We start from the raw sequence: 16809 nt of genomic DNA on the forward strand, positions 1-16809 counted from the left end.
TGGATCACACAATGCTACGTTGTCATCTCAAATCCTCTTTTATATGTAATTTGTGAACCTTCATATCCCAACAGGTGGATCTGACGACTAACAAATACAACTTTCTTTTTGAAAATAAAACATTTCAGCATTATTCACCTCGTCTCACGAGCATGTAATAGACTGGGTCCGATTCTAATCATAATGTAACAACACACTACGTGTCAAATGTTTTTAAAGACCACATTCAAATGCGGTGGCTTATTTATTATTTATGACTTATTCTATTAGACGCTCAAATCTCTAACAGGAAAATTAATTACTCACGCTCGATACTACCTTTGTCTATGAGTCTTTAATTAATTGCAGTTTTTACCTGCTTTAAAAATGTGTTTCAATTCAGATTTTCCCATTTAGATTGACCTTATTTCACTATGATTCTGTCTCTTCTTGTTGTTTTGTCTATGGTGTTAACTGCGACGAAGCTGCAATAGTATGAACTCTATTCTATTCAAAAGCCTTTGGCTATACTGCACACAAAAGACATTTAAAGTGAATACCGAAGCTGTCACAATAAAGGAAGAATATATACACAAGAAGGCTCTGGGTGATCCCTAGAAATTAAGAATGTCATTCAAATAAAAAGAAGAGGACTATCAGATGCCTACCTTTAGATCAGCGTAAATAAAAAAAAAAAAAAAAAAAAAAGATTCCACCATGTACACCTCCCTCAGTCCCTCAGTCCATGACTAACTCTAGTGCTCTTCAGCATGTGACGTACATTAATTCCCTACCTACAGAGACATGTTCACGTCATGTGACACTCACTTTCAGTTCTTCCTTTTCAGCCACTCCCTATTGGGAAAGCACCAGATTCTTTTTAAGGAAATTTTATTCTTTATTATTTTCTTTGCCGCAGAACTTTTTGTTAGTTTAAAAACCAAAACAAAACAAATGGAAAAGCCATTTAAATGCCCTAGACTGTAAGTTTTCCTTTGTATGACTGATTTCAAAACAAAAACCACTACAGTGGGCTTAGTTTCTGTTTGACCACAACACACACATACACACACACACACACACACACAATGAGTAACACTTACTGATAAATTCATCAGAATTTTAAAAAAAGAAAAACAAAACAGACCAGACATAAGTGACTCCTTTTTTTTATACAACCAAACATTTCCATAATCTTCAGGATTACAGCATCTCAACAGATTAAATGTCTTTTATTTTTAATTATAGGTTTCATTCTGAAACCTGCTTTTACTGCAAATCTGAAAACGTTTTTGTTAAGCGTGAAAAATGGCCTTTATTCTTCTGTTGCATGCCTCAATCAATTAAATAGCTGATCTACCAGTCACCTGTTTCTACAAGACATCATGCACAGCTAACTTTGCAGTTTGTGGTTGCACTGCACCAGTGCACATGTTGATATTCATCCAAAAATCATCCCTGTCTTTCACCTTGCAGCTCTTTCCACTGCTGTAATGTGATAATTCTTTAGCGGTAATTGATGATAGTTTGATTAATGAAGATTCAACACAGAACAGATGAATTAACTTGATTATGATTATTCCCTGATCATGTGGTAAGTACCTAAAAATACAATAGTTATTATTTGAATGCTTACTAGTACAAATAATGTGAAAATTTTTAAAAGTTTGTCATTGTCTCACACTAATTGTACAGTTAAGATAAAGAAAAAACAAAACAACAACAACGACAACAACAAAACAGAGTGGAAACCTGCCGGTCGTTTTATAGATATGCCCCCAATGCCCCTTCATATCTTTAACACCCTCATAAACCATTGTTCCATCTGTTTAGAGCTGACTTGGATTTCAAGCCATTGCTTAATAGTGATGCCATGACAGTGCATGCCATTGGTAACTCTAGTCAGGATGCTACTCTAGTTGAACCGCAGCTGTGGTAATATATAGTGAAATTTACTTTTCTATAGACAACTATTTTTTTTTGTGGCCATAATGTCACAACAGGAACTAATTTGTATCCCAAATGTTCCACATCATGAAAGGTAACTTTCACTTTCGCTCACTCACTCACTTTCAGTAAATGGAGTGTTGTTAAAAAAAACAACATTGTTGGCAAGGTGCTGTGGGTTAGGAGGATTAAAACACTTCAGAATGTGCTTTCACAGGACAACTCTCAACATTGGGGTGGCATCACTGATCATCCCCATTGATGATTACTTTCCTATACCAGCAATCTCTGTTGTGGTTTAAGATGACATAAGATATTACACATGGTATGATATAACGTGATATTACACATGGTACTCTTTACTTGTCAGCCATGCCTAATGTGAATGCCATGAACCAAAACAATGAACAGATTATAAAAAAATATACCAGTTTGGCATTAATGTTCTTTTAAAAAGATTTATATAAGTCACTCAAAACAATTATTTCTTTTACGGATGTTCAGTTTGTTTGTCTAAAGAAACACAGCTGAATGTGATCATTTACGCTTGATGGATTTGTTGGCTTCCTGTTTTCCAACTTCAGGACATCTGCCTTTGCCAAGCAGAATTAAAATTAAATGAAAAATTAGACCCACCGCAAGTCTGTAATGAAGTGATTCTAGCAAAGACTTATGTGTTTGTAGTGGACAAGAGTGGCTCTGAGAGGAAAACCCCCTCTCCTGATCTGACAGCGACACTGCAGTCCTGGCACACAGCCACCACTTTCCACTAATACAATACCAGCCTCTCGGCACGGCTCTACATGCCTCTGGAAGCCTGAGAGTTTCCCGGAATGTTTTGGCCATGGTTGTGTAACACCAGCACCCTTCTGCTGCCTGGCCTGGCTTGACATACTTATCTCATGCTTCATCACAGTGACAGAGGAGGAGAAATTGCCTGAAGCTCCTTAATAACACCTTAATGTTTGAGCCTAAATTACTATTGGAGTCAAACTTTTTAATAAGATAATACATTAATTGCACTGGGTAATCTCTTTAAACATGGACATTTTCCAATAAATGAGTCACGGACATATAGGAGTGATTTCCCAGCTTGTGCTTTTATAACAGTTATAACAACTGCCGTACAATTACAAAGAATACACAACATAGACCATTAGTCTAATTTAACTCATTTTCCTTCTTTCTCTCTAGTTCTCACCAGAAGATTTTGGAATATGCGCTTTACTCCTTCACATACTGTTTCCCCCTTCACACTATAAAAATGGATTTAAATCTGAACATTTTGTGCTATTTATCCAGTAGAGCATGTGGGCAGACAGGATGTCGCTTTCAGAGTGACGCTATTTGTTATTCATCCTAAAACTGAGCATGCACTTTTTCTGGCGTGATGAACAAAGTAACCGTTACACGCATACAATCCAGATCGCCCACTCAGAATGTACAAATTTGCTCAAGTGGATTGCATCCTCAGCTTTTTTTTAAAACATTGAATCGCTTGTGCTGAAAACAGCACAAACCAAGCAGACTAATTCATACCCTCATTTTCTTATGAGATAGGTAACTATTGATTCCCAAGTATGTGTTTCACATTTTCACATGCCTGCAAGCTTTTTAACTCATTTTGCTACAAATACATCAAAAACAGCAGGGCATTTTGGATTATTACAGAAATACCATCATGTTGATAACCTCATAAAGCAGTCATTAATGTGGCTATTTTTTGCAGTGCTTCTCAATTCTCCTTTAGTCATTTTAGTCACGTTCTATAACAGCAGCTCTGACAATAATTCCAGCTGTAACTCAAAGGCTAGTTTATCTTAATGTGCAGGTACTTATATATGTTATTGTCTTTAACAATATTAAGAACACACATGGAATTGCATGGCAAGTATTCCACATGATCTGAGGCTAATGATAAACAAATTAAGGTCGATGTTGTTATTTAGAATTGCTGATATGCTGAACCTTGCAGACATTTATTTAATATTCAAAGACGGAGTCTACAATGTTAACAGTGTTCTGTTAATTTCTTCAGTATACAGGGTTTTGCGGTTTGCAATTTCTTGCTGCTTTTCTGTCCATGTACACATTTACAGCGAGTTTTGTAACAAGTATTGGACAAAATATGGTTTTGCTCTGCCATAGCAGAATCTGTATTTGAAGATCTCATTTGATAATGTTGGTAAATGCTGAGCCCACCCCAAAGATGATAAAATCCTCTCGAGTACTTACTGACTCCCAGACTGTGCAGGCCAACAGAGGTTGAAAGGCGTCTGTGAGAAATTCCATGGTGTGCAAAGTGGATTCTGAAACAGGATTTTTAGAGTAAGGAAGTGAGAATGAGAGCGATCCAGTCATCACTGCTTATATGTGCAGGCAAAACAAATGCATAAATATTTTCTTCCCTATTTTCTATTTTGTATGCATTGCATAAAAAAAATGCTGGTAACTACTTGCCTACTGTACAGCAGAACAAATATGAATATAAAAATATTAGTATGAATGTGTAATTTTCTCATCCTGCTTGTCTGCACTTTTTATTTTGTCTAATCTAACATGGTTAAAAAAAAGAAGAAGCTTTCTTTAGCTTGATGCCACGTGGCGAAAATGATGTGCTAAAAACATTTCCATCAATGCATCCCCAGTAGGGTGTATGTTATAGAACACTATTAACATGCCATTGTGATATCACAGCATACCATGGCAAACCAACAGTATGAGACAGTGCGGTTTTAGTTGTGCAATCAGTGTGAGCTTTTTCCTCTCTCAAGACGTTTTTCCAGCTCTCAGCATTGCAACATTTCCAAAGAAATAGACAAACGTAGTGTGTGACCAGCATATAAACCATGTGAAACGTTACCTCCATAGCAGAAGAGGCCAGGCCCAACATTCCAGTATCCAGTTGAGTTCCCTCTGTATGAGAACAGTTCTGCCCTTCCATGGCAGAGGAAGCAGAGAAAAAAGGCATCAGGTCGAAGTCAGGAACATGCTGACTGACCTATTTGTCTTATGTGTGGCATGTCCTAGACACAAACAGAAAAACAAATGATCAACAGAAAGCAAAACAAAAACCTCCCAGTGGTTTATTTAGAGTGCTCATGTGGCTTAGGGTGTGAATCTTTTTAGCCTCTTATTTTTCTATTTAGGTTAAGCAGCAAATGGTAGTAGACTATGTACATTAGTTTTAAGAAAATATGAAAATATGAGAAAGAATGGGTATTACTGTGAATGTAAAGGGGAAATGCATTTTACATCTTGCTAATTGTGAGTGGGTTTACACAGACAGTAATTCACGCTTAACTGGTTTACCAGATTATTTAGGTAATCATTTAAAAACCTTCTATAAAACCATTATATTCTATATTTTCATTATATTATACAGTTATTCAGTGTGCATATACAATTATACACAATCACTACTTAAAGAAGAGCTGCCCTGGAGACATTTAGCAATATTTAGCAATAAATCGTTTTAAAAATGCAGTAAAATTTACCTTATTTATTTATTTATTTATTTATTTATTTATTTATTTATCTATCTGCAAAACATTAGGAGATACAGCAGTTATTTGGAAAAGAAATCAGATAACTGACTCAAGTAGACCCATTATGAGTAAACACATCAGATAAGTTATCAAATAATCAAAATGCTTGTACCTTTCAAAATCTCCTACTTACTCTCTTAGGGTAAAGCAAATGAGAATAAATAGTAGAGAAAGAAATGGAGTGTGTGATGAGGAAAGAGGGATGGAGTCCTTCCAGAAAGCTTCACAGTGAGACAGAGAGAATGAGAAAAAGGTCAAATCCGTAGTTAAGGGTGGAACCACAGTGAGGAATGTAAGGGTAAATGTTGAGCAAAAGGCATCTTTGTACAGGTCTGTTCTGTCATGTGACGGCTCTTAGGCTTACTGCCCAGAGGCTATCGAGCAGAGACCATGCAAGTTACAAAACAAATACAGGGCCTGAGAATGCATTTCCTTTCAAATGTAGCCTGATTTGCACCATTATACCATTAGCCAGACGTGTTTCAGAGGAGCTTGAATAAAATAAAGAAGAAAAAAAAACAGCTTAATTAAAGATAAATAAATAGAGTAATTAAATACTATTAATTGTTTAGTGCTTCAACAACTCCTGACCTTAGTACAGAGTTATTTTAAATGTATAGGATGTGCCGCACTAAGTAGGTGAGGGTTGAGATGGAAAAAAAGTCTACATTATGTCTGCCAACAGTTATGCTTTAATTTAAATACTACTACTACTAATTATTAATTATTATTATTATTATGGCGCTGGTCATATGCATTAATACTTTCTGTTAAGGTAAATAGAAAATGTTTAGGTCACTTTTTTTAAAAAAAAAAAAAAAAGAAAACCTAAACTAAATTTACAATGAAGTACTAAAATGCACTAAATTAAATTGCACACCCTATAAATACTGTTAATGGTAAAGATAAACAGTCAGAGCTTAGATGGGACAAAAATAGGTACACAAACAAGGTGCGTGTATATGAATACAATCTGTCGAGCTAGGGGTGCATACTACATACTAGATGCATAGTAGATGTTGTGAAACATCAGGGCAGCTGGTAAAAAGTGTGCTTCGTTGAACACTGTGGTGGTTTAAGCCAAGCGCTAAATGTGCTTCTGGAAAAAGCATCGTGGCAAGGATGGGCAGAAGTGTTCAAGATGGCCTCCAGTTTACTTTCATCATCTGTAACTGTTTGCAGTAAGTCTAATGTCAGCACTGTCATGTTTAAACACACCAGGAGACCACCACCAGTTCTTTTGTCTTTTCGATATTAAGCTTCAGGGTGTTTTCCCTGCACCACAAGTCCTTTAACAATCCTCTGTACTTCATCTCCATTGCTAATGCAACTCATAATGGGGAAGTCATCAGAGAACTTCTGCAATTGGTATGAGCTGGTATTGTACTGGAACTACAAAATGTGTGTGTGTGTATATGTGTGTAAAATTTTATTAGTTAATAGGCAATAGAAGCACTGGGTACATATACACAGTAGTAGCTTATTGATAAGATAAGATTGTTTTTGTTTAGGGATGGCAAAAACAGGGATGTTGACCTCTTGAATACGTCTGCTTTAGCATTATAACCTTCTATCTCACATTCAGTCTTAAACCAGATGAGACTTATAATACAATGGCTATGAAATGACAAGTGACCGAAAGAAGTTCCGGAAATCTCTTTGTAGATTTAGATCTCTAATAAGTAAATACCATGAATATTTATTGAGTTAGACGTGTGTCATGTGGCAAAATGATTCCCTATTTGTGGTCAGGAAAGTTACACAAGGCCATATTTAATGAACACGTTGAGAGTATAGACTGAAGATCCCCATGTTGGCATGAATACACTGATATGTACACTGATGTACAGCACACATGGCACTATTGTCCCAGCAAGCCATGTTTTAATAGGTAAATTGTTTATATTTTGCTAACATTTGTGTTCAATTCGGGATAACCAGAAAGTAAAAAATCTATATATCTGAAAAAAAAAAAATCTGTATCTTTACAGGGTTCACAATACACTCATATATTTTATTTCTCCACACTAGAACAGCTTGCTCTTTTCCTTGGCGCTGTAGCAAAGTAGGTAACACTGCTGTGTTCCAGTCCCTGGGGTCATATAAGGGTTAAGTGCCTTAGTCAAGAGCCAATTCGGAGTGGCCAGAGAAACAGAATCAATCAACACCCTAGAGCACACCAGTAACTGAACCAGGACTACTCCGGCTCAGCCATGTTCTGAGTGAATTATTCTTTTGCCACACACATTTCGATCCAACCATCACAAGACTAAACACAAATCTTCAAAGTGCTCATCAAGGCTTCATCAAACTCCAGACACTCCGAGCGCACAATCATGTTTCTGTTCGCTCCATCTGCTGCCTGAAGCTTCCCAGACACCACAGTGGTTAACACATCACACTAACCAGGTGTCCATCTTTCCCAGGCCCATCTTGTAGGACGATCAATAAGCTAGTGATCATTACTGGGCTGTAGAATGACCTCTTCCTGTAAAGCGCCATTATCATTACAGGAAAACCTATTGAGCAAATACAGTAAGTAGCAGAATTATGGCCACCCGTGAGAAAGATGAAGTCAACAGCCATATATAAAGAGCCTGCAATTCAATACTGTATTTTATTTCAATGAAGTTGTTTGGAAAAAACTGATATTGAGCGTTAATTACAGTATTTTTTCACTGAATCTGAAAGGGCATTACAAAATATTAATTAAAAAGAATTAAATAATTAAAGTCTTACAAATCTTGTCATAGTAATTTTGTGCATATGGTGCAGGCAGATCTGTGGTTTTGACTTTGATTGCTTTGCCACTACATACTTAGAACCCTGTATTAACTTGACAACCTGATGTTAATATTGAGTCAAATGAACAAAACCTCGAACAGAAACATGATGTTCCTCATCTGCTGTTAGCCGCCCCTACACTCCTGTAATTACTCACAGAAATTCTCTGTTAAAGCTGTAGCTGGGCTTAAATCGGATGGAAATTTGAAACGGACATGTTATACACAGTCACAATACAGTCCTACATCAGCACACGTAAACGCAGTATAGCCAAAGAAACACTCCAAATTTCCAGTACAACTTAAACATGCATAATTACAGAGAAGCCTTATCCCTTATGATGGAAGCCTCCCTCTTAAGTGAGATAGCTTTTTTTCATCATGTAACTTTAAATAATTTTGCAGTGGTATGAATTTGGCTGATATGGAAAACAAAATCACATTACAAAACTTGTACACATTCCTACAAAATGCATCATGATATCTAGGCTTGCTAAGAGTATTGTTGCATTTAAAAACACATTTCTTCTGACAAAATTAAATGAGTTAAAAGGGAGGGGGAAAAAACCATGCACTTTTTAAAAGTACAAAATAGTAGGAAAAATGCAAAAAAAAGGTAATAAAGAGACATTTCTTTACCAATATTGATATTATATTATCACCTTGGCCCTTCCTATGTAGTATAATCAGTGAAGATACATATGGCATGTAGCAATGATTAATGTTGCTGTTTTGCCAGGGAAATAAGTGTGTATTGTGTTGAACAAAACCCTGAGGTCAGTTGTCTAAAGTTTTTGAATGTTCCAGAGTGAGTGAGAGAGAGAGAGAGAGAGAGAGAGAGAGAGATGAATATATTGCAGCTGGAGAAGTTCATTCCAGGACAGTCCCCCCCACCTTATTTAGTCTTTTGGTTACCAATGGATGTACAGTATTTGTTGGCTCTCAAGTTTTCTGTGGCTGTTTCTGGAGATGTTAAAGTCAGGAGGATTATTCAAGGACCTGAGTGCATTTGACTTTCTGACTGACTCATGGTTCCTGTTTCACATTCGTCTGATCCTCTCTGATATTTGTCTGCCCAATACCTTCAGCCTTCAAAGGGTAACCTCACAGCAAGACACAGAAAAAACCCACAGTACTGCTACTTACGCCAGTATGAGTTACACATTTGTGGTTTTACAAATAAGAGTGACGTGTTTCTACAGTTTCGAGGGCTCCAAGTTTTAAAAGTACATGCTTTGTCTTGTCCTGAAATTAGAGTATAGAGAAGGGGCTTTCCACTCTCCATTTTCCACTCAGTTAAGCCCCAGACTCATATTCTGTTGTTCTGCAAAAGGTGTGAGCAGCAGGAGAACATGAAAGTCATCCAGGGTCACTCTAGTAATCTTCTCTGTCATAGGCAATGGCAAGGGCACGTTTTCATGAAGAGAGAGCAGGTCTATTATTCCCTCAGTCTGAAAGGCACATGAGATGTGTCTGTTCCGTGTGCTTTCACTCACTCACAATTTTAATCACTGTATGTTCAGTGGAACCAGTAATCCTGATGCAATCATAATGGGAGATATTTCAGATATGATAATCCATAATCTGTTAGGCTTTTGAGGCAACATGAGGCAATGCTATTCAAACCTGAGTGGAGGGAAGGGCTCTCTGGTCCACTTCATAATTGGTGGCCTAGGGTTCACTTCAAGTGAACTTATCTGTGTGGCTGAACTGGATACAAAAATGACCAGCTCAGAGGATTGGGTGAAATATAAGGCGTGAAGATTATCATGTCCTGTCTGTTTCCACCAAAAAAGTACCCATGCTAGACATAAGAAGTGAAAAAAAATGCTGAATTACTTTGTATTTTGCAGCAAGCAACTAAAGGGCTTTATCAGAAGTATGGACCAGCCTAATTAATTAATACAGGGTTTATTAAATAAACTGAGAAAAATAAAAGCTTCTGTTGAATCTGCTGAATACCAAGCCAGAGTATGTTAACATTCACATCATTTCTGTTATTATATCGTTATAACTTTTTGTACTACATGTTATATCTGACATTAGAACTGTGTCCTGGTTGGTGTTGCACTGACCCTTACTTTGCCTATTGTCCTGTTTTGGTAAGTCATGTGCTGTTTGTCCTGTGTAGGCCTTATTTAATTCTGTGTATTCTGTGTAGTTGTGCGGTTTTATGTAAAACCATGGTCCTAGAGGAATGTGGTTTTATTTCACTGTGTACTGTAAAAGCTGTATATGATGTATAAGCTTGATGTGACTTGACTTGACTGTTCCTGAGAAACTGAGTAACATATTCACATGTGAGACTCAGACTTCATTTCTCTTCTGTGTAGAAATTTCATTCAATTTTTTACAAAGTAAATCCAAACAGTCTGTGACAATGTAGATCTTAAATAACTGGCAAATGAAAAACAGTGATTAAAAACAACAACATAAAAGACATGGCTGTTAAGCTGGCTGTTAATCCTTTCAGACCTACATTAAAGGCTCAGTTACACACCATGGAACTAACCATGCTAAATTATTCCTGTCAGTCAGACGGATACAGCTACCTGAGCTAATGAAATATGCATTAAATCTGGAGCTTGCTAGTTTGCATCTACTCTGACAATACCAGGCACAGTTGCTGAAAAATTAGCATGAAGACTCAAGTGTATGTGCAGAAGCCAATACATCAGGAAAGATATGATGTACTGATAGCTATGATAGTGAGACATGCTTGCAACTTTTGAGTACTGTCCAGGCCTGATTAAATTAGATGCAGTTCATAGCATATATATGATACGGTACAATTAAATCAGTTAATGCCTTCCTGGCATAAAATAAATAAATATATAGCATGCCTCCTAGTTGTGTTTCTATTTTTATTTTTTTAGAACACATGACCTGTTCATTCTGAATAATGTATTCATATTTGCTGTTGCAATGTTCCTACTGCAAACAAAATTTTGCATGTGCAGTATGATACACCATATTTTACCTTGTGTCTTTGAAACATTGTTGAAAACAATCAAATCATTGACCATGTTATTTAAAACATTTACAACATGTCAGAGAACCTGTTTCTGTAACACCAACCTGTAATTATTTTGAACTTCCACATACTCGGTTCTTTTTTTAACAAGGCTATGCTTTCTAGAGGCTTTCAATCTCTGTTTATTACTGTAATTTGAGACTTCAGTCTGTCTGGGTGGGTAAATTCTTGAGTTTATTATTGAGCCATCAGCAGCAAATTCAATGCTGGTGAGTCACAATGAACCTTCCTTGTGGAAAGAGGGTGGAACTGCCCTGTTTAATGATGCTGTTAAATACAACATTTCTGAACCTGACTAAAGGTAAAACAAAAAAAATCTGCAACAGAACATCAGATTAGTGACCAGACTTGTGTATTGCTGAATTTTTCTTGTCCTTCCCCACCTGCACTGTTCTTTGCACTTGTTTACCGACATGCTCGACCCACTAGCAGCTTCTTCCTGACCTCAGTGTGACGTTACATTTTGGGTCACAGAAACCAAACATGCCTTGTCAGAGCCTGCGGCCCAGTTCCAGGCCACAAAGCCAGCGCTTGACCCCATGCTTCTACAAGCTGATAATTATACAGTCTAACCACAATTGCATTCAAAATGCATCGCACAGTGCCAAAAAAGATTACTAGACCTTCCAGGAAAAGGCTGTGTGAGGTTCAGCTGGAACAGTCCAAACCAACATGACTGGGGAGAAATAGTAATTAGGTAAAGCTACGGTTTTGTAAAAAATATGGCTAAGAAGAAAGATGAGGAATCAATATCAATCAATTACTGTGACTTCAGTATAATAAAGCTCCAGATTCTGTTCAGTTTAGCTTTTTTCCTTTTTAGAGAAAAATGATTTTTTTTTTGGTTTCACAAGATTTTCTTTGCTCGTATGTCCAGAAGGGTGGGCACTGTTATACTAGCAAAAAGCTTATTTCATAATGTTTTCATATTAACACTGCATTCAGAAAGGTTTCAGAAAAAACATCAGAGATCATTTCAAGCATGATAATTTATATCCAGAGGCCTAAATGTTGACTTATACCATTCAGCCCCTTTCACACATGCATATTTTGCACAGGAATCCTTACATAATTAATCATAGAAAGGTACTGACTGCAAGTCAGCATTGAAAACCCTACCCTCAGAAAGACAGAAGCACCAACCTACTGGTAAGAGATTTAATATTCAATGAATGTGAAAATACCATGAAAGCTCCTAGTAGCTAATACACGATCAGGAAAAAAGGCTGTGTCGATAATTACAATACCACTTATACTGTTATATGGAGCTAATTTAAAACATTAACCCCGTGTCATGTTTGAGAAATAAACAAGCTATTAGAGGAGTCAGTCACAGGATGGCTTTAGATCAGTCACAGGATGGCATACTTTATGAACAAATCACCAGCAGGCTCGGAGAATGTGGTGATAAAAAGAAAAGACTGGTGACAAACAGCTTAACAGTTGAAATGTAAAGTACATCAAATGCAACTTTGGGTTAATATTAATTGTAACATCAAGTGTGATGGTGATATTGATATTTCAACACTTTTCTTGGCAAAAGATGATGTATAAATGAAGCTTTATCTTCTTGCATTTAGATACTTAATTGAGTGACGCTAGCAAAATAAGGTCAAAGAACTTCTTTATATGTGACAAGAGAACACCAAATCCCACAGCTAAAGTCAGTCAGTCAGACTATCTGCCATATTGTTGTGTATGGAACCATTAGGCTTTGTTACCTGAGATATGTACACTATGAAGTACTGCGTCAGCTATACATGGTTGAAATGGCTTCTTGGCTTGACTTGATATTATCAGGACACAGTCATGTCAGTGTCTACATAAATTCGCCCTCCAAGTACTTATTTTCTATAGTTTTGGTTAATGGTTAATGTGTTTAATTATTTTGTTATGCTTTTACATTACATTAGTAGCTGCTTTGTAGCCAGTTAATATGGTTCGATGTGACTGGGCAAGCAAACTGGAGCTCTGCCCTACCTGCTAGTCTAGCTAATGAAATTATTCTTTGTTCAACTGAAGCTCTACTACTATCTATCATAAACATTATCTGAAACACTTTAAGGGAATTGTCCCACAGTGTTTAAAGCTGGTCAGCTCTAAAAGTCGTGAACAACCAAACACAATGAGGAAACAATGTGAGCAGGTCATGGGAAAACTGGGGGTGGACTAATGCACTACTGACACTGAGGCTTTAATTCATTTTAGCTTTAACTATGAGAATAAAGACAGAAATAAAGATCATATAAACACATGCATGCAGTTTCATACTCGATTTCTTATCCCATCATGGGACAAACTGGCTCACTATAATCATGTTAGATCATTTATTTGTTGTACTGACTTTAAAGAAGGAACTTTCACTGAATTTTCCTGAATGGCCTTTTAAGCACACAGATAAACGTTGACTATAAAAATAATAATAACTAGAGAAATCATCTATTTCCTCTGCGAGATACAGCAAGCCTCTGGTGTGAACTGTGACGTTAACCGTCTCTTCCAACTGTGCTCTGTGCATTGCTTACAGTGCAGAGGTGTCAGATTTGTAACCTTTCTGAGATGAATATACGTCTGAATTTTCTATATTTATCTAAACATGTCCCCAGTTTCACATTTACTGTGCCCGCATGCAGCACATTAAACTAGTGTTATGAAAGTCTCTCAAGGAACACTAAATAGTTGTTTCATTTTTAAAACCTACCATGGGATCATAAAACTGGACCACACCGGACATGTGCCCCACTAAAGAAACAACCCATAGCTACTGTTGCAGGGCAGTCAGGCATCGGCAAGACTCAAACTTGCATTGCCACAAAATGAAGAAATGAAACTCTAACTGGGTTAATGAATCTCACTGTGCCAATACATGCCCATAAAAATGCAGTTATCTAACCAGTGAATGAAATGAATACAAGAGTGACTTCTCACTTGAAAAACTCCATTTGGCCCTTTGAAAAAATAACCTGTATTCGATTCAATTCAATTTATTTGTATAGTGCATTTAACAATGGACATTGTTTCAAAGCAGCTTTACAGAAGTACAAACACACAGAGAAAAAAAAAAAAAGGAGCAAGCCTGAGGTGACGATGGCAAGGAAAAAGTCCCTGAGGTAATATGACTCAGAATGGAACCCATCCTCATTTGGGTGACACTGAACTATAAATAACCTATACATCCCTACTCAAGATGTATGAAAATATTATGAAAGTTAGGGTTCTATTTAGTTAGGCCTGGTTTTAATATGTTATCAGATACCAAAAATAGACTAAATCTGACAATATAGCTCGTTTAAACAGCTGAACTGAATTTGTGTATAGACCACATAATGCTTAATACAGTCCAGGGTGCATCACGTTTATTAAAATTTTCTATAAAAGTCTATAATTGTATAAAACAGAATGTAATTGGCAGTTTAGACCATTTTTGCTTTTAAGAGGAGAGCGGAGGCCACATTAGTATTTCCTGTTGGTTCATGCTTCCACGGTTCCTAAATTCACAGAGATTTAGTTCACCTAGTAAACATATAACTATCCATCCATCCATCCATCCATCCATTGTCTATACCCGCTTATTTCTAATTAGGGTCACGTGGGTCTACTGGAGCCTATTCCAGCACACTAAACATATAACTAGGGAAAGTAAAATCTTTCAGAAATCAGAAATTAATCATGTTGAGTCACATAAAGCTATTTTGCACAATAATGTGATATTATGATGCTAAGGATAATAAGGCGCAGATTCCTACACTCACACACACACTTGGGAAGTCATTGTCTACATAATTCTGAAGTAATACTGCAAAGCTTTTTGCTATACAAATGTGTATATAAAATAACTGAATTCGTTTGAATGAATTTTTCCTCTCCTGCTCATTAGTTGTCTTGATCGAACTGAAGGAATCAAGCTGTTGAAAATTCAGGTACACCAAAAACCTCTATCCGGTGTGATAACATGAGAATAAATGGTTTCATTTGAAGCCTGCGTTACTCATGAAAACTCATGTAAACAGGCTACGCTGAGATTATCCCAGTGGTGTCACAACATCCTGTTTCCCCTTCAAAATGTTGTACACATTCATATCTTACAGATTAACCATTACCTAGAAGTTGAGGTTCGATGAACGGAGAGACAGTCAACGCTATTACACATTGCTGTTTTTTCCTCCATCTCTGCACCAGTGAAGAGAATTTATTATATACCAGTTGATTAGATTTTAGAAAAGGACACACATGAGCAGTGTCAGGAGGAATAAAGAGGAAGTATAAAGCAGATGTTTCAAACCAGTTCAATCACAAACAGGGCATTTCCAGTCTTATTAAAAGAAAAGAGCCCGGAAGGCTGAACATGTGAATTTACACAAAGCTAACTATATCTGATCAACATAATGCTAAACAACTATGTCATTCTTTTCTTCAGAAATTCATGACAACAATTCTGACATTTTAGCACTGCTCCTTTTAGCACTGCTACAAACCCACTGTTGATGATACAGCTTTCATCAGAAGGATAATAAAGGAAGGAGTAAAGTCAGATCCCAAAGAATATAATGTTCATGCGAGCTTTTATTTTACTTAGACGGAAATTTATCTCTGCATTCGGTTTCACCACTGCTCTTTACTGATGTCATCACTACCAATGCAGAGGGAAAAAAAAACCTCTGACAGGAAAATAGTAGATGTAATAGTCTGCACTTCTGATGGTGATGACTGAGAAGTGATGTACTTTCAGTTTAAGAAACTAAAATTCTCATTTCAAGACAGCACATAAAAGATGCAGAGGTGCTGTGAAGAAGACTCATCATACTTTTTTTAGCATGAAAGGCTATGTCTAAGGCTGTGACCTAAGTCGCACACTTAGCTTTATAAGGAATTAATCAATTTTTCAATTGCAATAATGCATCTTTGCTCTCTTTAAATAACCAGCCACCACAAATAATGCACTCTTGACAGTAGTACAGCTGCTGTGATTAAATCAATAGGACAATAAAATCAAATGCTCTGAAGTATAAACAACACAAAGGGATTGAGCCATCGAATACTGTGCGGTTTAATGAATCAACAGCATTCCTCAGAGAGAGAGAGAGAGAGAGAGAGAGAGAGAGAGAGAGAGAGAGAGAGCTGTTTAAGCCACAACTATAGGCTTGAAAACTAATAAAGAAATGGATGAACACATGGCTGTGAAGAAACCCTCCTATCACACACACACACACACACTTGAGCCCAAAGGTTCTGTTTGATCACATTTGTTATTTAGATTTGGACTTTTAATGCAGTGGAGTAGTGGAAAAAAATTAACAATAATCCATCCTGCCACTTAATCCTCCTTGCCCTTAATCTGTTAAAGTCTGAGCTTATTATTCAGTCATTCATCTTAAAGTATATCATACAATAATTATTTATGGTCCACTAATCTGATTGAATGAGCAGCGTTCCAAAAGTGCTTATATTTCCAATATTCACTGGGACATTTTAGTGTGTACTCATCTGTACTCGCCTCTTAAATTTCCACTTTTTAGTT

General features: G+C 36.7%; 1 protein-coding gene across 2 annotated transcripts in view; it reads right to left on the minus strand.

Annotated features, from left to right (window-relative positions):
- The window catches only part of sbno2b (strawberry notch homolog 2b), a 47071-nt gene that overhangs the window by 27421 nt on the left and 2841 nt on the right, over positions 1-16809 (minus strand). For both annotated transcript variants that reach the window (XM_058400730.1, XM_058400729.1), the window contains 2 exons: positions 4790-4952; positions 4162-4235 (listed from right to left, as the gene is read on the minus strand). In XM_058400730.1, coding sequence (XP_058256713.1) covers positions 4162-4235; positions 4790-4897 — 182 coding nt within the window. In that variant the 5' untranslated portion in view covers positions 4898-4952. The remainder of the gene's footprint in view (positions 1-4161; positions 4236-4789; positions 4953-16809) is intronic.

This window comes from Hemibagrus wyckioides, linkage group LG10 (assembly GCF_019097595.1).
Source record: "Hemibagrus wyckioides isolate EC202008001 linkage group LG10, SWU_Hwy_1.0, whole genome shotgun sequence".
NCBI lineage: Eukaryota > Metazoa > Chordata > Actinopteri > Siluriformes > Bagridae > Hemibagrus > Hemibagrus wyckioides.